General features: G+C 53.8%; 2 protein-coding genes across 2 annotated transcripts; one reads left to right on the plus strand and one right to left on the minus strand.

Moving 5' to 3' along the window:
• Positions 1 to 1,761: 1,761 nt before the first annotated feature.
• Positions 1,762 to 4,586, minus strand: THAP11 (THAP domain containing 11). Its single transcript, XM_064160695.1, is given in 2 exon segments — positions 1,762 to 4,246; positions 4,248 to 4,586. Coding segments are annotated over 2 exon segments (747 nt in total). The 3' UTR covers positions 1,762 to 3,838.
• CENPT (centromere protein T) lies at positions 3,573 to 24,001 on the plus strand. Its single transcript, XM_064159822.1, is given in 15 exon segments — positions 3,573 to 3,581; positions 3,807 to 5,234; positions 5,930 to 6,053; positions 6,962 to 7,058; positions 10,428 to 10,561; positions 11,988 to 12,021; positions 13,343 to 13,485; positions 13,898 to 14,109; positions 14,111 to 14,309; positions 15,711 to 15,896; positions 19,388 to 19,594; positions 19,997 to 20,129; positions 21,957 to 22,121; positions 22,727 to 22,831; positions 23,609 to 24,001. Coding segments are annotated over 15 exon segments (3,300 nt in total). The 3' UTR covers positions 23,733 to 24,001.
• Positions 24,002 to 24,393: the final 392 nt, after the last annotated feature.

The following is a 24,393-nucleotide window of genomic DNA, read 5'->3' on the forward strand; positions in this document are numbered from 1 at the left end:
GGGCAGGCTGTACTGTCCTCATCCATGCTGCCAGGAGTTTGGGATCGCACCTTGAAACCTGCCGTAGATGGAAATAGATTTCAGGTTGCTTCTGTAACTAGAGGGCTGAGCTGCGAGGTGACCTTGGGCTGCAATACTGGATATAGGCTACTGAGGAAATAGAAGAGTTGTGTAGCTGGAGCTGCACACCTCAAAAATGCTGAGCTAGAGTGCATCATCTTAAAGAACATCAAATTATCCACCCTCTGGGTCAAAGGCTACCATGTTACTACAGCAACACTTCACAACAGGTCCAGAACCCAGAACAGGAGTTATTGATAATCTCTAGAGTGGGTTGTCATGAAGATGTAATGAGGACTCTACCTTACAACCATAAAAGCTGTTTTACATGCACTTACTTATGTTTTTGTAGTGCTAGTGTTTGAAAATCCACACAGAGGAATATGGCAGCCACAGATGGTGACAGAACAAAAACAGCACAGAGGCCTAGGTTAGACTGGAATATGGGATGCAGAAGGGTGAGGGGTTGGACAAAACCTGTTTGTGTTGAGCAGTAATAAAATTTGTTAGTGTATAAAGGTACATCCCCACAGAATTAGCCTCTCAATTCACTGCCACCACCATTGTTCACATCCTTTAGCAGCAAATGGGACATTGTGCCTGAGCAGCGTTTGCTTTAGGCAGGAGGCTTCACTTCATGTTCCCAGCTTAACCCAAAAACTGGCTTGTTGGAGGCACAGATGAAATTTTTTGCTGCTTACAATTATTCTGGAGAAGGCTGAGGGGAGACCTCATTGTTCTCTACAGCTCACTGAAAGGAGGTTTCAGTGAGGTGGGGGTTGGTCTCTTCTCCCTAGTCTCAGATGATGGAGAAGAACTGGCCTGAAATTGTGCTGGTTTGAGATGAAAAAACTTTGCTGCAAGAATTATCAGGGATTGCTACAGGAAGGTGGTGGAGTGCCAGTGCCTGGAGGGTTTCCAGAACTGTGTGGCCATGGCACTTGGGGACATGGTTTGATGGCCATGGTGGGGCTGGGGTCATGATTAGACTGGATGATCTTGGAGGGCTTTTCCAACCCAGACACAGTTCTGTGGTTCTATGTATCTTTTCAAGAACAACAGCTGTCAAGGAGTCTGAAACAAGGAACTGGAATTAGAGATCCAAAATACCACACACTAGCTGGGTCACAGGAGGCTGCGCCTGCGCCTTCCTGCATCACACGTAACCAGGGAAATGTGCTCTCCCCTCAGCAGAAGTCTTCTGTCCTGGCTGCTCAGATCTCTCCAGGCTATTTAAAGAGCACTACTGCCCCAACAGCTCCTCACGAGGGCTCTAACTCCTGTGTAGCAGGCAAGAAACACAATGAACAGACCTCGAGCTCCTCTTCATAGAATCATTTCAGTTGGAAAAGACCATCAGAATCCTGGGTTCCAACCATTCTCTGCCAAGGCTGGTGTTCCTCAGTATCACATCTCTGTGTCTTTGACACACCTCCAGGGATGGGCATTCAACCACCCCCCTGCGCAGCCTGTGCCAGGCTTTGAGAACCCTTTCAGTAAAGAAGTTTCCTCTAATGTCCATCCTAAACTTGTCCTGGGGTGACGAAGGCAACCTGTGCTGAAGCCATCGAGCAGGACCTGCCCTCCGTGAAGCCACACCGTCTGGGCCTGATCATCTGGTTGTCCTGCCCATGCTGTGTGATGGCCCCCAAGGTGACTGGCTCTGTAGACATCCAGTTGATACACACAGGGCAACAGAAGTGTAACAAAACAAAATAGACTTTATTAAAATTAAGCATGTTAGCACCTCAGTGTAACCTGGAGAAGTTGACAAGTCCAGCAGGTAACCAGTCCAGCAGGCCGAGTGGCTGAACATCCTGAGGGGCATTTCAAGGGTAGAAAAAGTACCACGAGTGTTACCACAGGCACCTTCTCAAGGAGCCAGGGCACTCAACTGGCCTCGTTCCTCAGCAGAGGCCTTGACGGGATCTTATGGATCTGCTAGACCAGTTACATGTGTTGAATCAGGTGGTGGAGCAGGTATCTGCTTTCGCTCCAAAGAAAACCCAACCCAAGAGACTGACCCAGTAACAACAGAAATTAAATGGCTGCTCACTGGACTCACAGGAAGGTCAGGATACCACAAAGCAGGAGGTAAGAGATATACATCAGTGTGGAGAAAATAAATTAACATGAAAGTCATGGCAAATACTCAGTGGGTGAGTGGGCCTGCAGAGTCCTCATGGGCATCCATCCAAGGCTGCACACACATCAAGGAACACTGGCATCACACAGCAGCAGTGATACCAGGGCCACCAGTGCAGGGGCTGTGTGATGGCAGAGGAATCTCCACTGTCAAATCCCAGCTGGTGCTGTCCTTGCGGCCCAGTCAACCCCACGAGCTGCAGAGCTCCACCTGCCAGCGTTACAAAGAGTATAACCTCTCAAACTAAAGAGACTTCCATACACGTAGAAAACACTCCTAGGACATGTAAGCAGAAGGGACATCCTGAGCCCTGCACGCAGCATGCCTGTGGGGAGACCACCCCACGGGCCCAGGGCAGCCTGGGCCCCACCCCCTCGTGTCTGATGTGGGCACTCCGGTCAATTGCCTTGTGTCTGACCTCCATCATTACTGTGGCCATACTCCGAGCACCAGGTGCACTGAATACATTACTCCTCTTCCTCCTGCAAAATGCTGAGGTCTCTGCTGCACCCACCACCCCGAGAGTCAGCATTCCAGCCTTGCCACCCTCACTCCACCCTCCCTCTAGCCAACGCTGGTTTGGTTTCGTGTTGCTGGGAGCAAGGGGCCGAAGGCTGTCTAGAAACAGAAAGTACACACTCACTGCACACAGCTTTGTTACGATACTCTTACATCGGGGTTTCAAACACGCGAGCAGGTTTTGGTGGGCTCTTGCCTAATGCATTGCTGGTTAGTCATGCCAACTAGTTCAGGGTTAGACAGCAAAGGTTTGCAACCGCTGCAAAGGAACTCGCTGCGTTCCAGTCTCATCCTGCCTCTTGGAATGAAAGCCAAGGATTCACACTCCAACATGTTACTGAGCCCCTCATTTCAGGGGAGCAAGTTTTGAAGCCAACGAGATAAACCACAGCCATCAAATGCCACCAGGTCCTTTGGCCCAACCCATCAATCCTCACTAGAGCTGAGAGCACGGAGACATCTGTAAGGAACACGCAGGTACTGCGGGAAAGCAGAAACTACATCACACGAGAGCAGTCTCTGATCAGGGGCTCTTTCCCACCACACACCTCAGACCGGTAGGGCACCAGCAGCTTCCTGGAGAAACACATCGCCTAGTGAGGCTCCTTATAGCTGTCCTCCAGCCTCTGCCAGCCGCTACCATTGCCGCTCCTTCCTCTGCGGGGTGTGCTGCCAACCGTACTTCCAGACACGCCTTCTCCAGGGGTAGTGTCGCTGCTAGCACACTTAACACAGAGAGAGTTTCCTTGATGAAAATAGACCCCCCTCCAGCAGCTTCGTGGTGCCTGAGGTCTCATCAACACCCACAGAAGTGTTTTGTGCTGCCGCCAGTACAAGGAGGGTGAGGATGGGCCCGGTAAGAAGGGGACGCTGGCCAGCGCCCGTAGTGCCAGCTCTGGGGTGAGGATGGATCAACAGGGCTCGGCAGTGAGCTGGCGGCAGCCACCCCGGTCAGGAAGGGAATCTGGTAGCAGAGGTTCGCTCGTCTGGGGGCTGCTTCAGCAGGTCAGGAGGGACCGGGCAGCGAGAGCCGGGGCGGGGGGGCCTGTGGGGCTGCAGCCCAGCCCCGTCTCTGCTCTAGCCGGACACCTCACCGAGGGCGGTGGAGAGCCCTCAGAGACCGTGGCGCTTGCGGTTACCGGCGCCGGCGGCGTGGAGCAGCCGGTCCTTCACTCGTATCTCCTCCCGGAGCTGGGCCTCGGACAGGCGCAGGCGGCGGATGCTGCCCTTCATCTCCTTCATCTTCACCTCCAGCAGGGCGATGATGTCGCGCTGCTCGTTCAGCTTCCTCAGCAACTCCTCCGACGTGGTGCCCGACGACAGCGAGTACGAGTGGTCCGGCGGGCCACCCTCCAACGGGCCATCCTCCCGTGCCGCTGCCGATAGCCTGCCGGGGCCGGGCCCAGCGGGAGCCCCGGCACCGAGCTCCACCTGCACCGTCAGGTCGATGGGCTTCACATCCTCGGCCGCGCCCCCTGCCGGGGCCTCGCCGCTACCGGCGGCACCGGGGCCCTGCGATGCCGGCGGCGGCGGCGGCTGCGGCGGCGGCAGCAGCGGCGGCGGCCGGGCGGGGGCGGCGGGCGGCCCGCTGCGCCTTGCGTTCGTTAACGCCGCGGAGCGGGAAGATGGTGGGGACCCGCACCAGGTAGGATTTGCGGCCGCCCTGGAAGTGCTCGCTGCAGACGCGGTGGCCCGTGGTGGGCTGGAAGGTACTAAAGCAGCCACTGACGCCCGCCCGGGAGACGTTCTTCAGCCAGAGCCGCCGCAGCTCCTCGTCCTTGGGGAAGGTGTAGAAGTGCAGCGCCTTGTCGCGGTGCGAGTTGTTGTAGCAGCCCGGTACGCAGCAGGTGAAGCCCGGCATGGCGGGGCCGGGGAGGGGGCGCGGACACACACCCTACGGCTGCCCCGACGGCGGGGAGAGCGGGCGCAGGGGACCCCCGCCGAACTACAGCTCCCACAAGGCCAACCGCGGCCTCTCACCGCCCGCCGCCGCCGCCCGTCGCCGCAGCCGCACCGGAACTACGCGGCCCACAATGCACCGCGTCGGCGGCGCCGCGCCGGAACTACCCGCCCCACACTGCGCCGCGCCCCCGAGCGGGGCCCGCCGGAACTGCCCGCCCCACACTGCGCCGCGCCCCCGAGCGGGGCCCGCCGGAACTGCCCGCCCCACACTGCGCCCTGCCCCCGAGCGGGGCCCGCCGGAACTGCCCGCCCCACACTGCGCCCTGCCCCCGAGCGGGGCCCGCCGGAACTGCCCGCCCCACACTGCGCCCTGCCCCCGAGCGGGGCCCGCCGGAACTGCCCGCCCCACACTGCGCCCTGCCCCCGAGCGGGGCCCGCCGACCCCTCCCTCTCCCGCCGCGCCGACGTCTCGCGAGAGGCGCCCTGCGCGAGAGGCGCGCGGCCGTTTCGCTGCCGTTTCGCTGCCGGCGCCATGGCCGAGAACCGGCCCTCGGTCCACCGCGGAGCTAGGCGCAGCCGGCGCCTCTCGCAGCGGACAGGAGCTGGGGTGTGTGGAGGGGAGGGGAGGGGGAGAGAGAGGGGGAGGGAGGGAGGAGGAAAGGGAAAGAGAAGGGGAAATGGAAGGAGAAGGGAAGAACAACTGTCGCCGGGGGTCGCCCCTGTCGCCGGGGGTCGCCCCTGTCGCCGGGGGTCGCCCCTGTCGCCGGGGGTCGCCCCTGTCGCCGGGGGTCGCCTGGCGCTGCCCGACTGTTACCACTGGATGCAAGATAGAAGCGGCGCTCCTGGACTGGGGTCCCGGGAGCAGGGGACGCACCCTAACTCCCCTTCGTCTTTAGGCGCAGAAGGTGGGCCCGGTAGCCTGCGTTGGCTGCTCAGCAGCCAGCCAGTGACCTTACTGCGCGGCTCCTCCCGTAATTCTTGTCTTCTGTTTTCCTTTATTGGGTTGTTTTAGGTCAGGGCTGTGAGGACCAAGGGCCGTGGACTCTGCTTTCTGTTGCCTCGGCTTCAGAGCTGTGCGTTGAGACTCGCTAGGGTGACAGAGCAGTGTTGTTATCTGCTTCCCAGCAATGAAGCGCCAGTATTGTCAGCAAAAGCGTGTGGTTGCTGTTGGGGGTTTGGAAAATGCTTTATGTTGGCTGCCTCATGAGTTTGTTAGAAGTGGGTGGTGAATGCTTTTGATGCTCGGGTTCACCTTTAATGATGGATGTATGATTTTGGAACTGCACGTCTGTGATTCTTCAGGCTGTATCTGACTTGAGAAAGAAGAATTCTGGCAGAAGGGCCTTAGTGGAGCCCAGACTGACTGTGCTCCCTAACCCTGACCGTGACACTCCACGGATTATGCTTAAGAGAATCATCCAGACCCGTAAGTACCTTTTAAATTTATTTATTTTCCCAGGAAAACAACAGAATTTTGTTTGGGTTGGGAGCAGAAGATTTCTTCTGGAGTCTGTTCATACCCTGCTATGTGGAGCAGAAAGCCGGACCACTGTGACAGGTGCAAATGGGGAATGCTGCAGAGGCAGCAGGACGAGGTGATGGTCTGTCGCCAAGACCAGGTCTTGCACTGGTTCATTTATAATAAGCTCTTAGCGTTCATGCAAGCCAGTGTGAGAAGTCCTCTTCACTGAATCTTGTCCTGATGAGCAAGTGTCTCATCTTTGTGCTGTCCTGAGCTGTAGGATCAGGGCCTCTGGGGAGACCTTAGAACAGCCTTCCAGTACCTGAAAGAAGCCTACAAGAAAGCTGTGGAGGGACCTTCAGCAAGGGCTGGCAGTGCCAGGACAAGGGGCAATGGCTTTGAGCTGGAAGAAGGGAGGTTGAGACTGGAGAGGAGGAAGAAATTCTTGGCAGTGAGGATGGACAGAGACTGGCATGGGTTGCCCAGGGAGGTTGTGGATGTCCTCTGCCTGGAGGTGTTGAAGGCCAGGCTGGATGGGAGTTGTCCCTGCCCATGGCAGGGGTTTGGCACTGGATGAGCTTTAAGGTCCTTTCCAACTTAAACTCTTCTGTGGCTCTGTATTATAAATCTGAGGAGCATGAGCTGTTGCAGACCTCAGCTTGGCTCTTCTGCAGCACATGGAAGCCACCACTGGCTGTGTCACTGTACAAGTCAGCCTCCCTAGCAGTGGAACCTAAAAAGCTCTTGCTATGGCTTTATTGTGGCCCATTAATCGATGCGGTCTGGGATGCAGCAAGGCTTTGATGCTTTGCTGCACTTTGGCTTCCTTGTGAGATTGCTCATGGAAAGGAAATGTTTTGGTTTGTTGGCAGAACCGCAAGTTTCACCTCTTGCACTTCAGATATCTAAGCATGAAGGAACAGAAGCAGCAGCTCAAGCAGAAGTCCCTTTGAAGAGGGTTTCCAGCATGTAAGTCAGTTTTTCAGCCATTACTGTGGTTTTTTACAGTACCAGGTACACCTGCAGTCCCCTTGGGGGGGCTGGGAGCAGGATTTCTCTGCTTCTGAGTGACCAGAACTGTGTCCTGTCAGGTGGGGCTTCCAGAAGCACCTCTCCGGCTTTTAAAATGGCAGAAGAGTCACTGGGACTGAAGAGTAAATCCTGCAGGCCTGGACATAGTCCTCTTCTTACATGCAGACCAAAGCCTGAGTTGATTAGGTAGCTGTGCTGAAGCTCTTGGCTCTCCCCAGGGCTGTGTGTGACAGCGCTGGGCCAAACCCAGCGACTGCTGCCTCCTGTGCTCAGAGCACAGGCTGGGGTAGCTTTTTATGGTGTTGCTCCTTCTTGGTTGTCCTTGTTCTGGGCTGTTTGGGGTAACTGCCTTCTTTCAGGGAGGTTTGGAGGGTAGGTTTGCCTGAGGCTCAACTGCTTTTATTCATGTTTAACTTCCATCACATAGTCCTGACACAGCTGGAGAGGCTGAAGTGTGATTCATTGACTCCCACCTTGCTATGAAGAAGGCCAGCAGCAGTGGTAGGGCTTGATTTGCTCCAGCCACTTCAGTCACAACATTCCTGTAAGGTCTTGCTTCCTGCAAAAGCAGCTCTTGTAAATCATGTAATTTGCTTTGCCTTCATAGCTAAACTTGTTGGCACTGACGGTAGGCGAGGTCAGGTAACACGTTAAGCATACCTCTTTCTTATCCTTGAGTAGAGGGGGGAACACCTGAGTTTTCTGTAGGTGTAGCAGCTTCTTTTCTGGTTTATTTATTCAAAAAAGGTGAGGATTATTGGTATAGTTCCTGGGTTTTACTTGTTGTAGCTTTTGTCTTTGGATGTGCTCCTTTCCTAAAGAGGAAGCTGTTTGGATCTTAGGAGAGGGTGGCATTCCATATGTTGTCTGCTTGTTGAATTTCAGCCTGTAGAGACTTTTTGGTTTAATTTCTTCCTTCCTTGCAACCTTCCTTCAGCTGAGAAGGACTTTCTTCATTTCTAGGGAGTCCCTGCTTCCCTGGTTACTGGGATAGATGGGGAGAAAGAACCATTTTTTCACAGTATCACAGTATCAGTGAGGTTGGAAGAGACCTCACAGATCATCAAGTCCAACCCTTTACCACAGAGCTCAAGGCCAGACCATGGCACCAAGTGCCACGTCCAGTCCTGCCTTGAACAGCTCCAGGGACGGTGACTCCACCACCTCCCCGGGCAGCCCATTCCAGTGTCCAATGACTCTCTCAGTGAAGAACTTTCTCCTCACCTCCAGCCTAAATCTCCCCTGGCACAGCCTGAGGCTGTGTCCTCTTGTTCTGGCGCTGGCCACCTGAGAGAAGAGAGCAACCTCCTCCTGGCCACAACCTCCCCTCAGGTAGCTGTAGACAGCAATGAGGTCTCCCCTGAGCCTCCTCTTCTCCAGGCTAACCAATCCCAGCTCCCTCAGCCTCTCCTCGTAGGGCTGTGCTCAAGGCCTCTCCCCAGCCTCGTCGCCCTTCTCTGGACACGCTCAAGCATCTCAATGTCCCTCCTAAACTGGGGGGCCCAGAACTGAACACAGTACTCAAGGTGTGGTCTAACCAGTGCAGAGTACAGGGGCAGAATGACCTCCCTGCTCCTGCTGACCACACCATTCCTGGTGCAGGCCAGGATGCCACTGGCTCTCTTGGCCACCTGGGCACACTGCTGGCTCATGTTCAGGCAGGTATCAATCAGCACCCCCAGATCCCTCTCTGTCTGTCTGCTCTCAGCCACTCCAACCCCAGCCTGTATCTCTGCATGGGGTTGCTGTGGCCAAAGTGCAGCACCCTGCACTTGGAGCTATTGAACACCATCCCCTTGGACTCTGCCCATCTGTGCAGGCGGTCAAGGTCCTGCTGCAGAGCCCTTCTGCCCTCCAACCCAGCCACATCTGCCCCCAGCTTAGTGTCATCTGCAAACTTGCTGATGACTGACTCCATGCCCTCATCCAGATCATCTATGAAGATGTTAAAGAGGATGGGGCCCAGCACTGACCCCTGAGGGACACCACTAGTGACAGCCGCCAGCTGGATGTGGCACCATTCACCACCACTCTCTGGGTCCGGCCCTCCAGCCAGTTCCTAACCCAGCACACAGTGTTGCCATCCAAGCTAGTGTGGAGCAGGCTGGAATGTTTTGGTGAGAAGAACTAGGTCACAGGCTGTGAAAGGAAAACGATGGTGATGTCTGCTTCCCTCTTAGGCTGGCTGAGATGTCTAAGAGCAAGGAATTCCCCATTGTCATGCCCCCTTCTGGAGGTCCTCAAGGTTTGGTTGGACAGGACCACAAGCAGCCTGTTCTACTGGGAGTGGCCATGGCAGCAGGGTTGGATCTGTGTGATCTTTAAGGCCCCTTCCTACCAATTCTAGAGTTCTATGAGATATCTGAGGAGTGGGTGTGGGCACAAACTGGACCCCAGGAGGTTCCACCTCAACATGCGGAGAAGCTTGTTTGGTGTGAGGGTGCTGGAGGCCTGGAGCAGGCCTCCCAGAGAGGTTGTGGAGTCTCCTGCTCTGGAGACTTTAAAGACATATCTGGACGTGTTCCTGTGTGACCTGCCCTAGGTGATTCTGCTCTGGCAGGGGGGTTGGGCTGGGTAATGCCCAGAGGTCTCTACCAACCCCACATTCTGTGGAGACAAGGCCCTTTATTTGAATTCTTAGACTGATGTTATGCTCATAAGAAAGAGAACTTGGGTTCATTTTTTGAGGGTAGAGCAGCAGTGCATAGAAGGTGTTTTGTGAGGGACAAAGACCCATAAAGGTGGTCCCCTCCGCGTTCTGGCCCTGGGTGTAGCAGCAAAGGATCCAGAGCAGCATATCCACTGAGTGCAGGAGGTACACTGTTCTAGCTCTCCATGGCATGGTGTAGAGCAGTGGCAGCATTTCACCCCCTGGAGGCAACCTGCACCGGAGGGGACTCATGGAACTTCTCAGTGAGGGGGAAACACCTTGAAAACTCACTTCCAGATCCTGACCCAGTGCCTGGGTCATTGTGTGTCTGCTCCCCGTGCCAGTGTGCTGATAGTGTGTTGTGATGATGGCTCCTTCATTTACACTAACAAGTGATTAGGAGAAGAGAGTTGTGGAGCTTCTTGGTTCTCCAAGCTCTTACTCTAACCTGGCTGTTCCCATCCCTGTAGTGTGGACTACACACTCAGTTTTGCTCCTGCTTTGACTTGGTAGAAGGGAATGATCCATTCCTGCATTTGCAGAACCTCTCAGTTCCTCCCTTCTGCAGCAAGGACAAATAATTTTAATTTACTTTTCAGCCAAAGGGACCTTTCTAGGGTAGCTGAGTCCTTTAAAGGTGTGGTTTGTGTTGGCAGGGGGGGAATGCAGCTGCCAGACCTGCTTCCTGAGGACACACCTGTCACCATGTTCCATATGGCTAAGAAGAGAAAGAAATTCAGCATTTCTGAATTTGAGAGAGCAGCGGACAAACGACTTCCCCACAACCATGGTAAGGCCATGGTCAAAAATTCCTGGTCCAGCACTGCCTGTGCTGCCAAACTGATTTCTTCTGCTACAGTTTAGTTCTTAGGAACTTCTCAACTGGGCAGTTGTGTGTTTGGAAGCAGGATGGCAGTGGTACAAAGGATAGCAGAAAAGGTAAAACCCCTTGTATCAAATGGAAAATGAGCCTTTGGGAACCAAGTTACAGGCTCTGCCCTGACTGTGTCAGAGCTCTGCAGCAGGCTGCTCAGAGAGGTTGTGGAGTCTCCTTCTCTGGAGAGATTCCAAACCCCCCATACCATTTTGATCCTGGGCAAGCTGCTCTGGGTGCCCTGCTGGAGCAGAGGTGTTGACTTCCAGAGGTCACTTCTAACCTCCACCAGGCTGAGATTGAGGGATTCTTGCCCATTTTTCCATCTTGGTGCTCTTTGGAGTTTTGAAGTGTCTCAGCAGAAGCACTCTTTGTCTTCCCCAGCATTCCAGAACCTGACAAATACAAGCAGCTGCACACTTTTTATCAGTTGTAACAGATGAATTTTAAAGCTCACGTTGGAGAAGAGAGGGTCTTGTTGTTTAAGGAAAGAAGGGATGTTTTCTGTTGGAATAAGTCTTCCCTTCAAAGATACCTTTGCAAAAGGAGGGGCAGGTCTAGGCAGGTCTAGCTGCCCCAGCACTGCAGGATGGTCTTAGCAGAGAGGCAGAATCCCCTCCTTGCCCCTGCTGCCCCACGCTGCTGGGGATCAGCCCAGGGCAGGTCTAGGCACAGGACTACGCAGGGTGATTCAGCTTACCCTGAAGTAGACAACTGTGGTTCATTATTCTTGTTTGTAATGGCAGCATAGATACCTGGGTTTGAGTATTTTCTTCTGGAGCTGAGTCCAACCCCAGCTGCCCTCTGGTCAAATGGACTTGTCCACCTGAGGGTGTTCTGATGTTCTGCAGTGTGAGCACCTTTGTGAGAGCAGAGCAGGCAGTGCATGTGTGAGCATGATTGTATCTCTGCTCTCCAGCTCTTGAACCTTTTGGACTCTGAGTAGAAGAGCTTTGAGTCACAGTTTCACCAGCAATCCTGCACTCTAAGGCTTTTAGATGCCTCACTGTCTGGTGTGGGTTGCTGAGGGATGGTTGTGGTGTGGGAGGCCCTAGCCTAGCACCTTGCTGTAACGTAGTAAGAGTGCTACTGAGTGAGGGCATGTGAGACCCTGAATGTTCTTTGAATGGTCTTCTATTGCCTTTCCACTGGTAGAACTCTAACAGGCAGTTCTGAAACAGAGGTTCTCAAGTGAACCTGTCGCCTGCTTCTGGTCTCAGGCACATGTGACTCCAGAGGGCTGTAGATGCAGAGACAGAGAGCCATTGGGGTAGCCTGTGGTGCAGAGAGGGGTTCCCAGCTGGCCTCATTTCTCTGCTCATGTCTCTCCCTCTCTTTGTAGCTCAGCCAACGTTGGACAGCACTGCTTTGGCTCGGTGAGTTTAACCTGAACTGGCTGTCCTAACCATGGCTGCCTTGATGCATCATCTCTGCACTTGTGAAGCACAGGTTGGATACCTGGCTCTGTGACATACATCTTGGCTTGCACCATGGCAGTCCTCTCCCACTCTGGAGGTAGAGTTTGAAGGTGTTACTCTGTGTCCCTTGTGGTTTTCAGAAGCTGTGGCTCTGTGCTGTGTGCCCAGGTTGGTCTAGTTTGTGTTGCTGCTATTAGTCCTCTTTGTACTTCTTAGGAGCATTCTCATATTTCCAGCCACAAATCAGAACACAAACCCCCTTAGAGCATTGTCCCTGCCTGTTCACTCATCATGCCAGCTGCACCTATGCAGTCTTGAGCCAAATCTTCCTGGACTTCAAAAGGATTTTAGCAAGCCCAGGAACTTCTTTTCCCATGTTTTCTGTGTGGAATCCCAGCCATTGTTAGCCATTATTTGTCTCTTCTCTGCAGCCCTTTCCTGTGGCTCCCCATAAGGTGGGTCATAGGGCTGCATTCTGCACTGCCTCTTTGAATCCTTTGAGCTGCCTAGAGAGAGGGACAGGAGGGAGCTGACCATGTCCAGTCTCTTCAGGATGCAGAATCTGGACAGCAAGATGCATTTTTCTTCTCATAACCACCCTGCTGTCACCTAGAGGATGTTTTTATACTCAAATATTTGTTCCTTCCCCCTCTTCATTTTTTGGGGGAAGGGTTTTGTTATTTAAAGCCTTTAAAATTCCCGAGCCTTTTGTCAGCTGTGGTATTGCAGCCCTGTTCAGGTAGGAGGATGCAGGACAGTGTGTGCTACACCTCCTGAGATGGCTCCTAGCACTGCCAGCCCAGCCTTACCCTGGGCTGATCCCCAGCAGTGTGGGCAGCAGGGGCAAGGAGGGGATTCTACCTCTGCTGAGACCCCCATGCAGTGCTGGGGCAGCTCTGGAGTCCTCAGCACAGACAGGGACCTGCTGGAGTAGGGCCAGAGGAGGCCACAGCAATGCTGGCAGGGCTGGAAGGGCTCTGCTGTGAGGCCAGGCTGGCAGAGTTGGGGATATTCAGCCTGGAGAAAAGAAGGCTCCAGGGTTACTTCTGGTGGCCTTGCAGTGCTGGGAGTGGATTACAGGAGAGCTGGGAAGGGACTTTTGACAAAGGCTTAGAGTGACAGGACAGGGGCAATGGCTTTGAGCTAGAAGAAGTTGTGTTTGGGGGGAATTCCTCCTAGCTAAGGATTTGTGAAGTGTTCCACTGTTAGTAGCACTGTGTAATCTGAGGGTGCAAGGGGAGTGTGCACTTCAACTGTTCCTTCCCTCCCCTCTGTGCAGATCTCTTCGTGTGTCCATGGGCTCCCTGCTCCCTGCAGATGTGGCTGAGCAGCAGGGCCTGCGGAGGAGGCCAAAGCAGCGCAGAGCCATCGACCTGGAAGCCTTTGAAGTGGGGGTGGAACAGAACATGCTGAACAGAAAAGGTCTCTTCTGCCTTCTCATTCTATTTCGGGAGGGAGGCCTTTTGGAAGGTGGGCTTTAGCAGCAGTGCCTGAAGTGTGGTCTGTATTTTACCACTGGCGCATTCACAGAAACTCAGTACAGCCTTGGAGACAGGATGAGAATGAGACTACTGCTGCAGCTTTGGTTATGTGTGCTTCAGTGTGCTCCATTCAGCCTAGTGACCTATACCTCAGGAATAGTTTGGGATCATCTTTGTAATTCTGAGTGCTGGAAAGATGGTCTGGGAAGAGGAGCATTTGGTGTGTGGAGAATGAGTAAAGCGGGGCTGAATCAGTCAGGTTCCACACTGTGGACCCTGGGGGTAGTTGTGTGTCCCCAGGACCCACTGCAGCTTTTCACATCAAACTTGTTTTACAACATTTTTCCAAACAGCACAGAGCCACCTTGTGGACTCACATCTGGGGATGCACACAGCCACGCTGACAAGCGATGCAGAAATCCTGCTGAGCAACACCAGGCTCTTTGCTCAGCCCCATCTGGATGAGCAGAGCCAGAATAAGCATTCCCCTCTCCAACTGTCGTTGCTGGATGCCAAAACTTCACCATGGAGAAGCAAGAATGCTGGTGCAGCTCAGGAGGAAGCAGGGGTTGGTGAGCCTGGCATCCAGGGAAAGCAGGAGTGAAAGGTGCCTGGAAAGGCACTGTGAGGACCTAAGCCTGGGTGATGAGCATGGTGCCAGAATGACTCCAAAAGCACCTTCGGAGCAGCGAGAGCATCAGCGAGGTCCCTCCCAGCAGAGCCACCCAGGGGAACAGCTTTCTGCGGAGGAGCTGGTGGCTGGCTGTGAGTACTAGGTGCTAGGACTTGGGCTTAGCAAGTGCCATCTGGAAGCAGAATGGTTGAGGTGCACTTCAGAGGTCATCATCTCCAGTCCATTGCTTGGACAGGGCCACCTAGAGCAGATTGCCCAGAGCTGTGTCCTGGTGGCTTTTAACCTGTCTCCTGGGCAGCTTGTTCCAATGCTCCTACAGTGCATCCTTATGCTCAGCCAGGGCCTCCTGTTCCCCAGTCTGTGCCCATTGCCTCTCATCCTGGCACTGGGCACCATTAACCAGGGCCTGGCTCTGCTGTGCACCCTCCCTCCTGATACATGCATGTACTGAGGAGCTTCCACTCTGAGCCTTCTCCTCTCCAGGCTGAACAGTCCCAGCTCCTTCAGCCTTGCCAGGGGAGCCCGGAAGTGGACGCTGCAAATTGGTCACAAATAAGGTGAGGTAAAGAGACAATGTGCAGGAGCTGTAGACAGGAGGAGACTCAGGAGGTTACAGTCTAGGTCTTTGCCCTGGTGAGGTCATTTCTGTGTCACATACTACTAATGCCTTCCCTGTCTGCAGGGCCTTACAGATCCCTTGCACTTCCCTGGTTGTCACCTCCCTGGTCACTGTCCCAGCACTCTGCAAGTCCTGCCACTGCCCACTTTTCCATTTTCCCTGGTGTCTGATCTCTCATTGCCCTGTAAGCAGCTTGTCTTGGCTGTGTAAATGGGAGCACATTTCCCTTGTGCACAGACACAAGGTGTGGTTGTAACCCCAGACTGTTACCCTGGGACAACCAGCCAGGATCTGCTGTGATAAAGAGCTCCATGCAGGTCTGCAGCCAAAAGTATCTGTGTTTTCCATCAGATGTGGACAGCTCAAGTCTCTTTTTTTGTTTAGTTTTTCTATGGTCCTGTGTCAGAAAGGCCACAAAAATGGTATTAAAGAGTGATGGATGTGCTGGTGTGGGGTGCTGCTGAAGGCAGAAGAAAAACTGCCACGGAGAACTTAGACATTAACTAGTGCTTGGAGGAGTGTGGCACCATGCCCTGCTTCTGCAGGATTGTCTGTAGCAAGCTAGCTGGAAAAAGTTTGGAAAGGACAAGAGATGAGCAAAGTTTTAGTGGAAAAACGTGGGGAATGTGGATCAAAGGAGGAGTAGAAGTGAGGGGGAGTGGCTGGTAAAGCTGTGGCAGTCTGTCAGGAGTCCGTGGTGCATGGCTCTGCTGCTGCACCAGAGGAAGCTGATGGCAGGGCTGCTTCTTTCCCAGCTGATTCCTAAGACAGCTGTGACCTCCCTGAGCTGTTCCAGGGGACCAAAGAGCACTTTGTTCTGCGTTCCTCTCTCCGCTTGGCTGCTTTGTCACTTGCCAGGAAGCTGAGAGAGATGAAGAAGTTTTTGGGGTGCATTAATGTTTTTGCTTTCCAGCTGTTAACAGGTGGAGCTCCAGCGTGCGCTTGGGCTCGCCCCTCAGCCTGAAGCGCAAGAGCTCTCCCAGCGTGCCCTTGAGAGAAGTTGTGTCCCATATAATTGAAGACTTAGCTGTAAGTGATGCAGAAGAAGACCTGGCTGGTGCTGTCACCCCCGTGCAGCAGGAGGGGGTGTGTAGAGAGGGTAAGAAGTGCTACCAGAATGGCAGGGGACTGGAGGATCTGATCAAGCCCAGGAGTGTCTCAGGTGATTTGCAGAGTGAAAGAAGACTTCATCATGCAGTAGATGCTGGAGCTGATCTCATTCAGGTGCATTTCCAGACCAGGTTCTAAAAGGTCTGCCTTGCTGCCCTGCTTCCTTGTCAGTCTTTGCTTTGTCAGGTGACTGCCGATGGAGTGAAGGTTCCAAAGTTTTGGTAGGGCCATGGCATTGCTTCTCTTCTCATAGCTGAATGGCTCCTTCTTGGCCATGGGTGCCTCTGGTTCCTGCGTCCATCTTAACACCAATGATTTCAGCTCTGGTGGCTGTTACCTCTCTCCAATGCTAACCAGGATCTGGAGAGAAGGTTTTGGAGGTTTCCCTTCCTTACAGTGATGTCACCAGCAGACTGGGCTTTAATCCCTCCTTTCTGGAGTTGTGCAAGCTCTGTTTCCACAGGCACGTTCTGCTTTCTCCAAACCCTCTTGCCTTAGAATAAGGTGCTAAAAACTGCCCAGCTGCCAGGAGGTGGCAGGTGTTGCCCTGTTGTTATCTAAAGCTTTGGGGAAGCGAACACAAATTCTTGTATTCTGCTGAGCTGCAGACTTGAACATCCTAAACTCCAGACTCCAGTTCTGGATCCTTTTCAAGTCTCTGCCCCTGCTCTTGGACTGTCTCCTTATGTGGGCTTGTCTCTTTCAAGGCTTAATTACACTTGAACTTCCTTAGGGCAGTGTGGAAACAACAGTCTGTGGCAGCAGTTGTTAATGAAATCTGAAACAGAGCACTTGGAATCGAAGAATCACAGAATCGTTTGGGCTGGGAAACCTCTCTGAGAGCATCCAGTCTAGCAGCAACCCAGCACCACCATGGGCACCAAACCATGGCCACGCAGCTCTGGATCACCTCCAGGCATCAGGACTCCACCACCTCCCTGGGCAGCCTGTGCCAATCTCTGACCACTCTTGCAGCAAAAAAAAAGTTCCTCCTCCAACCTAAGCCTGCCCTGGCACAATTCCAAGCCAGTTCCTCTCCTATCACCTGAGAGTAGGGAGAAGAGCCCAACCTCAGCTGGCTGCAGAGAGCAATGAGGCGTCCCCTCAGCCTCCTCCAGACTGAACATGCCCAGATCCCTTGCAGTGCCGGTGGGCAGATAGCATGTGTATCAGCAGAACTGGTGATGCTGACTTTTTATTGTGCTAATGCAGCTTTGTGTTGCAAACAGTTCCTGTAGAGGAGGTCCAACAGGCAGCAGAAACCCTGCACCTCTTGAGCTGGCAGTGGTGCAAGGTTGGCATCTTGTACCCTTCATTGGTTCTTTTGCACTGTTGTGGTTTTGTGTTGAGTGTGTGAAGCTTAAATGAGAGCAATGGAAGCCACCTTAAGAGGTGTGTCAGTGGTGGGAGCAGCAGCTCATAGGTTGTAGGTGTCAGGAAAGCAAACAATAGGTGGAAATTACTGTGAAAGGAGATGACATAATGTCACTGTGCCAGCACAGGAGTGATTGTCATGCTCATCTCTGGCCTATGCCTGCAGGTCTAACCTCTCTATCTCTGTTAACCAGAGTTAACAGAAGGAGAAAACCAATTGTACCGCCAATGATGGTCACAGGCATGGAGCACTTCCTGTACATTGAATGCCTAAAGGCAAGGGGAAAAAAGAAACCAGAGGGAATTGCAAGGAGTTGTAAAGGCAAACCCTTGAGCAGTGTGGAGGAGAGGGCTCAGCAAACAGCTCCCTGATCTGTCAGTGCAGGAACTAGAGAGCAGCAGACAGAGCTGGCAAGTGGTCCTGAGCCACAGGAGCCATTGCTACACCTACAGGTGAAGAAACAGCAACATTCATCTTGGAAGTGTCCACAGCATCTGGTGCCCCACTGCAAAAGGGCTGATCCCAGGAGGGATTCACAGTTGCCTTTGCCTTGGGTGGTCTTGATACAGAATGGAGCTTTTGTCTTCTGCCCACATAGCTCCTAAACATTTCTCCTACCTTCAGGCACCATTTTGCCCAGTGTTCTGCTCAAGGAGATTTGCTTTGCTGAGTTTTGCACCACCTTTGGTCAAATGAGCCAACAAAGGACAGACAAGTTGTGCCTTTCTGACTCAACTTCTGGACAGGAACTGCTCCCCTTATTTGCTCATGGAATCTCAGTGGGCTGGGTTGGAAGGGACCTTAGAGACTGTCCAGTTCCAGCCCCCTGTCCTGGGCAGGGACACCTCCCACTGGCCCAGGTTGCTCAAGGCCCCATCCAGCCTGGCCTTGAGCATCTCCAGGGAGGAGACAGCCACAGCCTCCATGTGCAGCTTGTGCCAGTGTCTTCTCATCCTCACTCTGAAGAATTTCTTCCTCCTCTCCAGTCAGTCTCCTCTCCCACTTGAAAGCTATTGTCCCTAGTCCTGGCACTACCAGCCCTTGTCCAAAGTCTCTCCCCAGTTCTCTTGGAGCCCCTTTGAGTCCTGGAAGGCTGCTCTAAGGTCTCCCTGGAGCCTTCTCCAGGCTTATCAGCCTCAACTCTCCCAGCCTGTCCCTACAAGGGAGGTTCTTCAGCCTCTGACCGTCTTGTTGGCCTCTGGAGTTGTTTGGTTTCCTGATGAAGTGTTAGCAGTTCAGTTATGCTGGTTGTTGCCTGGGGTTTTGTAGGTAAGCCTGGTGACAGAGCTTCCTCTTTTAGCTGAAGAGCATTGTGCAGGTGCTGGCTCCTTTCAATATCTGGAGAAGAGAGTGAGCAAAGGGTCACAGCTGCAGCACAGGATGCCAAAGCTGAACTGGAAGCAGCCTCTGCAGAAGATCAGGGAAGAGCAGAAGGTTGCTGTGGAAGCCAAGGCTCCTGTGAAGCTGCTGAGGACAGCTCTGCCCTCTTGGCATCAGATGGAGCTGTGCTGCAGAGAGGCTGACTGTTCTGAGCCCGGCGATGAATGCTGGGCAAGTCCTCAGCCTATGGTGGCTTTTCAGGCTGAAAGACTGCATCCTGCTCCGGGGGCAGGGGAGATGGTACTGGCAACGCTGCCTGGCAGTGTGCAAAGCTGAATGCAGTTTGCTAGTGGAGTTCTGGGGTCAGGTAAAGATTGCTAACACTTGGAGACCTGAGTGGTGACAGCTGAGGATCTTCCAGCCTTTCCTGAGCTGCTGCATCTTCTCTGTTGAAGGTGCTGCACTGAGGCTTTGCTAAGAGTTCTGAGATCAGAATTCCGAGTAAATACAGCCCATTAAAATGAGGTCAGATGGAAGCTCCACTCAAACCTTCTGGGCTGTTTCTCCACATTACCCAGCAATGGTATTTTTGTGTGACCTCTTCTCATCTAAATGTAGCAGAGGGAGAAGCTGAGGCCTGCTGCCCGCTGCGGCCTCTGAGTGTGCTGCCAGCTGGTCCTTGGAGGCAGTGCTGTCAGCACAGGCGAGCTGGGCTCTCTTCTCGGGAGCGCTCTGCAGCTTTGGCTGTGCTGCTTGTTCCAGCGATGGTTTTTCCTGCTTTGTAGCTCCAGAACCTGAGAATGCCACGGGTGATGGAGCTGGAAATCTGGGCAGGCCTTCTCTGGCTCCTTCCTCTGAAAAACTTAGGATGAAGCCCTTAAAGAAAGCTGTTGAAGAGGCAGATAAACTAGAGGACCAGGCTATCACCGTAGAATTGGACGATCTGGAAGATGAGTCTGCTGTGGAGGAAGCTGAAGACCCTGAGACTGAAGGTAAGAAACCTGTGGCAGAAAGCAGCTGGAGCAGTATGCTCCTGGATCTCCCAGTGGCCGTTCAGTCCATCAGACAGGCCAGGGGAAGGTGTTGGCTGCTTCAGGTTCTGTAACTGGCTCATCAGGTGCCTCAGAGACCTGGATGATCTTGTGCTGCTGGTCCAGCATGAGGCTGCTGGGCTGGGCTGGAGCTGGCATCAGGGAAGTCCCAGCCTGTGTGGCAGCAGCTGAGTGGGTGGAACTGCTGCAGGCAGCTGCTGAGCTACTTCAGGATGCCCTGGAGCCACAACATGAGTGCAGGCAGTGGAGCAGCTGTGTGGAGCTGCCGGGCTGCTGCGGCACGGCTTGCCAAGGGGACTCTGAAGCTAGAATCCAGTTCCCTAGATCCCATTCTCTCCTCAGAAGTCTCCATGCAGACGCCTTCCTTTGTCCGTGCTGCAGCCTACAAGCCAAAGCCACAGCTGTCAGCTCCACAGCCTGCCAGACCTGCTCCCAGGCTGTCAGCTCCATGGCCTGCAAAATCCTCTGCTTCCAGGTAAGTGACAGCCACCTTCAGCTGTGGCCTACCAGAAGTGTGGCTGGGGTGTGCATAGGTGGCAGGGGAGGTTGCCCAGCTTTGGCAGCTCTCCTGTGCTTTATCAGCTGCAGCAGGGAGTCAGTGGTCCTGAAGGCTGTAGTATGTTCAGTCAGTACTCTCACACCTTCCAGTTGTCATCTGTGCTGAAGGCCAGCAGCTTTTCCTAGGAGTTTGTTGTCTGGTCAGTCCCCTGGAGCTGCAGCAGAGTGGGACACAGAGGCCCTCTCAGAATTGCAGGTTGTGCTCCACTGGTTACATGAAATGACACATTTGTGGTGACCTGCAGCTGGATGCAGTGGCTGTGTGCTGAGCGTAAAATGCAGCTCACCTAGAGGCAGAGGATGAACCTGTCCTGTGTATTACTCCAAGTTAATTAGTTAGCATTTGGTCATGCTCTTAACTGCAGATTGGGTCAATAATAGGCTCACAGACTGCTTTGGGTGGGAAGAGACATTTCAAGGTCACCCAGTCCAACCCCCTGCACTCAAAAGGGACAGCTGCAGCTAGAGCATGCCAGCCATGGGGTAGCTCCCACCTCTGGGCAGCCTGGGCCAAGCTCTCTTCACCCTCACTGTCAAACATTTCTCCCTTCTGTCCACTCTCAAGCTCCCTCTCTTACTTCCAACCATCCACCCTTGGCCTGCCACAACAGGACCTGCTCCAAAGGCTGTTCCCACCTTTCTTAGAGTCACTCCCAGCACTGCAAGCCCACCAGAAGGTGTCCCTGGAGCCATCTCTTTTCCAAGCTGAGCAGCTGTATATAGGCTGGATGTTAGGAGGAAGTTCTTCACAGAGAGAGTGATTTCCCATTGGAATGGGCTGCCTGGGGAGGTGGTGGAGGCACCGTCCCTGGAGGTGTTCAAGAACAGACTGGATGAGGCACTTAGTGCCATGGTCTAGTTGACTGGATAGGGCTGGGTGCTAGGTTGGACTGGATGATCTTGGAGGTCTCTTCCAGCCTGGTTGATTCTATGAATGAAGCCATGAGCTTCACCAGAGCCACTAACTGGGTGCAAGGGTTCAGGAGGAATTTTCCATCCTGAGCAGGAGGAGAAAGTTGTTTGGTGTGAGGGTGCTGGAGGGCTGAGGCAGGCTGCCCAGAGAGGTCGTGGTGTCGTTTAAAGGTCACAGCCTGCTGTGGGTGAGGCTGCTCTGGTGGGGGGGGTTGAACTGGATGATCTCCAGTTGTCCCTTCCAACCCCTGTCATTCTGTGATTGCTTTGGGACACCTGAGCCTGAGTTGCTTCTCCCAGGGTCATAATACCAGGTGACCTGTTTGCAAACTATGTCATGGGCACTGAAGGGCTTGAAGAACTGTGAGAAAGAATCCCAGTAGGGTGGGGTTGGAAGGGACCCCTGGGGATCATTCATTCCAACGCCCTGCTCCAGCAGGACACCCACAGCAGCTTGCCCAGGATCACAACGGATGGGGGGGTTGGAAGCTCTGTGAAGAATGAGACTCCACAACCTCTCTGGGCAGCCTGCTCCAGCTCTCCAGCACCCTCACACCAAACAATTTTATTCTCCTACTCAGACAGAACCTCCTTGGGTGCCAGTTTGTGTCCCCTGGCCCTTGTCCTGTCCCTGGGCACCACTGAGCAGAGTCTGGCCCCATTCTCCCGACTCCTGCTCAAGGCACATTTTAGCCCTTTACATCCAATATGAGGTTTGCCCAAACTCAGCTTGATGCTCTCTGCTTCTCTTCTGTGGTTGCTCATCCAATGTGTGAGTTGGCTCCTTCCCAGTGCCCTGGTTTGAGTTGCCTTAACTCTTGATCCCCCCAAGGTCTCCCCTGCAGTTGCTGCAGGCTCAGCTGGCTGCAAAGAGCTCGGGAGTGGCACGCAGGAGACCTCGTGAGGCTGGAATCATAAGCAGTTGGGTGAAGAAGGTGTTTAGCCACTATGCCAAGATGCCAGTGACCAGAGATGCCTTCAGAATTGTGGAGAAATGGTAAGCAGCAATGAACTGCTCCTCCTCCTCTCTTTGTAGTCTTTTTTTCACCTCTCCCGAAGTAACAAACCTGTCAGGAATGGTGTAAGCTGGCAGCGAGCAGCTCTGTGCAGCCTGCTGCTCAAACCTCAGCTGCCCACAGCCTGCTTCCATTTCATAGAACCCTAACTGCTTAGGTGATCTTGGAGGTCTATTCCAGCCAAGTCCAATTGCTAACCTGGAGCTCACAGTGCCACCACTGCTGCTCAGCCACTGCCACTGCACCACCTTCTTCAGCACCACATCCAGGAGGCTTTTAAACCCCTCCAGGCATGGGGACTGCACCACCTCCTTGGGCAGCCTGTGCCAAGGCCTGAGAACCCTTGCTGGGAAGACATTTTTCCTCATATCCAACCTGAACCTCCCCCAGCACAGCCTGAGCCTGTTTCCTCTTGTCCTGACACTTGTTGCATGTGAGAAGAGCCCAAGCCCAGCTAGCTGCACCCTCCTCTGAGGGGGCTGTAGCAATCAATGAGGTCTCCTTCAGCCTCTTCTTCTTCACACTAAACCCCAGGTCTCTTAGCTGTTCCTCACAGGACTCAATTCCCTCCTCAATCTTCCCTCAGCTCTGAGAGATACTTCAAGCAACTAAGCAATGACCTGGAAGCTTATGCCAACCATGCAGGGAGGAGGACAGTGGAGATGGCTGACCTGGAAGTCCTCCTGAGGAGGTAAGGGGTTGTTAGAAAATGGAGTGATGTTTGCTTCAACAGCCTCTAGGACTGCTGTGGCCAGGGTGTCTGTCACCACACTCTGTTTGCAATGAGTGTGGTGTCTTAGGATGTGCTCTGCAGATTCACTTAGCCTCCTGGCCCAGGAGGGCATTTGGAGTATGGGCTTTGTGCTCCAGGATGGTGATGGAGCAAGAGGAGGTGGTGAGAGTTGGGAGTGCAGGAGCTGCCTGAGGAGCAAGAGAAGTGGGGATGCGTGCAGGGTTGAAGCAGTTGTAGCTGGGAAGTGTGTGGTAGAAGCAGCAGAGTGATGGTAGGTGTGAGGCTGCGCTGCACCACCTGCAGGCCTGAGGCAGCTCTGAGCTGTGAGTGCCTGCAGCTGAAGTGGCCTTGGGCATTTCCACCTGTCCTGCTGCCTACCTTGGCCACCCACTGCCAAACATCAGTGCCACAGAACCACTTTTGTTGGAAAAGATCTTGACGATTGTCAAATCTAACCATTAACCCAGCACTGCCAGGTCACCACTAAACCATCTTCATGGTCCTCCTCTGCTTCAGCAGGTCCACGTCCTTATTGTGTTGGGGGCTCCAGAGATGGGCACAGTAATCCATGTTGGGTCTCAGCAGAACAGGGAGAGGGAATCAGCTCCCTCGACCTGCTGCCCAGGCTGCAGGAATGTCACTGCAATAACACTCAAAAGCTTGACTGTGCTGGGAAGGTTGCGTGGGAACCCTTCTCACTAATAGCTCTTTCTCTGCTGTCCTCTCCCCACAAAGACAGGGGCTGGTGACAGACAAGGTGCCGGTGCAGGTGCTGATAGAGCATCACCTCCCGCTGGAGTACAGGAAGCTCCTGATCCCTATGGCTGTGAGTGGAAACAAAGTGATCCCTTGCCAGTGAGTGTGCCCCTGGGGTTGGGAAGGTGGCCTGCAGCCAGAGCCTGCCTGGACATGCTGTGACACTGCTCTGTGGTGAGTCTGCACCAGTAAGCAGTGGGGCATCGATGGGCACTGTTCTCTTGAGCTGCTGCTGTGGCTGTCCCAGCAGCCTGTTGGCTCTCACCGACTGCTGTGCCAAGCAGGTTGCCTGTCCTGCCCTCTCTGGCCTACCTTTGAGCATCTGTGCAGCTCTGACAAATAAAATGTTCTCTGTCTTCTGCACCATGCAAATGCAGCTTCTTCCTGAGAGACGAGTAGCTTCTGCAGCACCTGTCCACAGCCTTGGAGCTGTGCTGGTGCATATCCTTCTGACAGCTGGGCAGAGGCTTCCAAACTTAGGTATTGTTCCCCTTTGCTTGTGTGCCCCAGCCTCGAGCCTTGCTGGGGTTGCTGTGAGCCTGGTGCAGGACACAGCCCTTGGCCTTGTTGAACCTCATCCCATTGGCCTCAGCCATGCAGAGCCTCCCTGTCCTCCAGCAGACCAACAGTGCCATCCAGGTTGGTGTCATCTGCAAACTTAATGAGGGTGCCCTTGAGCATATCATTGATCCAGGCACTGAACAGAGCTGGCCCCGGCAGTGAGCCCTGGGGAACACCGCTGGTGACTGGCAACTTTTTTTTTT

This window comes from Pogoniulus pusillus, chromosome 20 (assembly GCF_015220805.1).
Source record: "Pogoniulus pusillus isolate bPogPus1 chromosome 20, bPogPus1.pri, whole genome shotgun sequence".
In the NCBI taxonomy this organism is placed as follows: Eukaryota; Metazoa; Chordata; class Aves; order Piciformes; family Lybiidae; genus Pogoniulus; species Pogoniulus pusillus.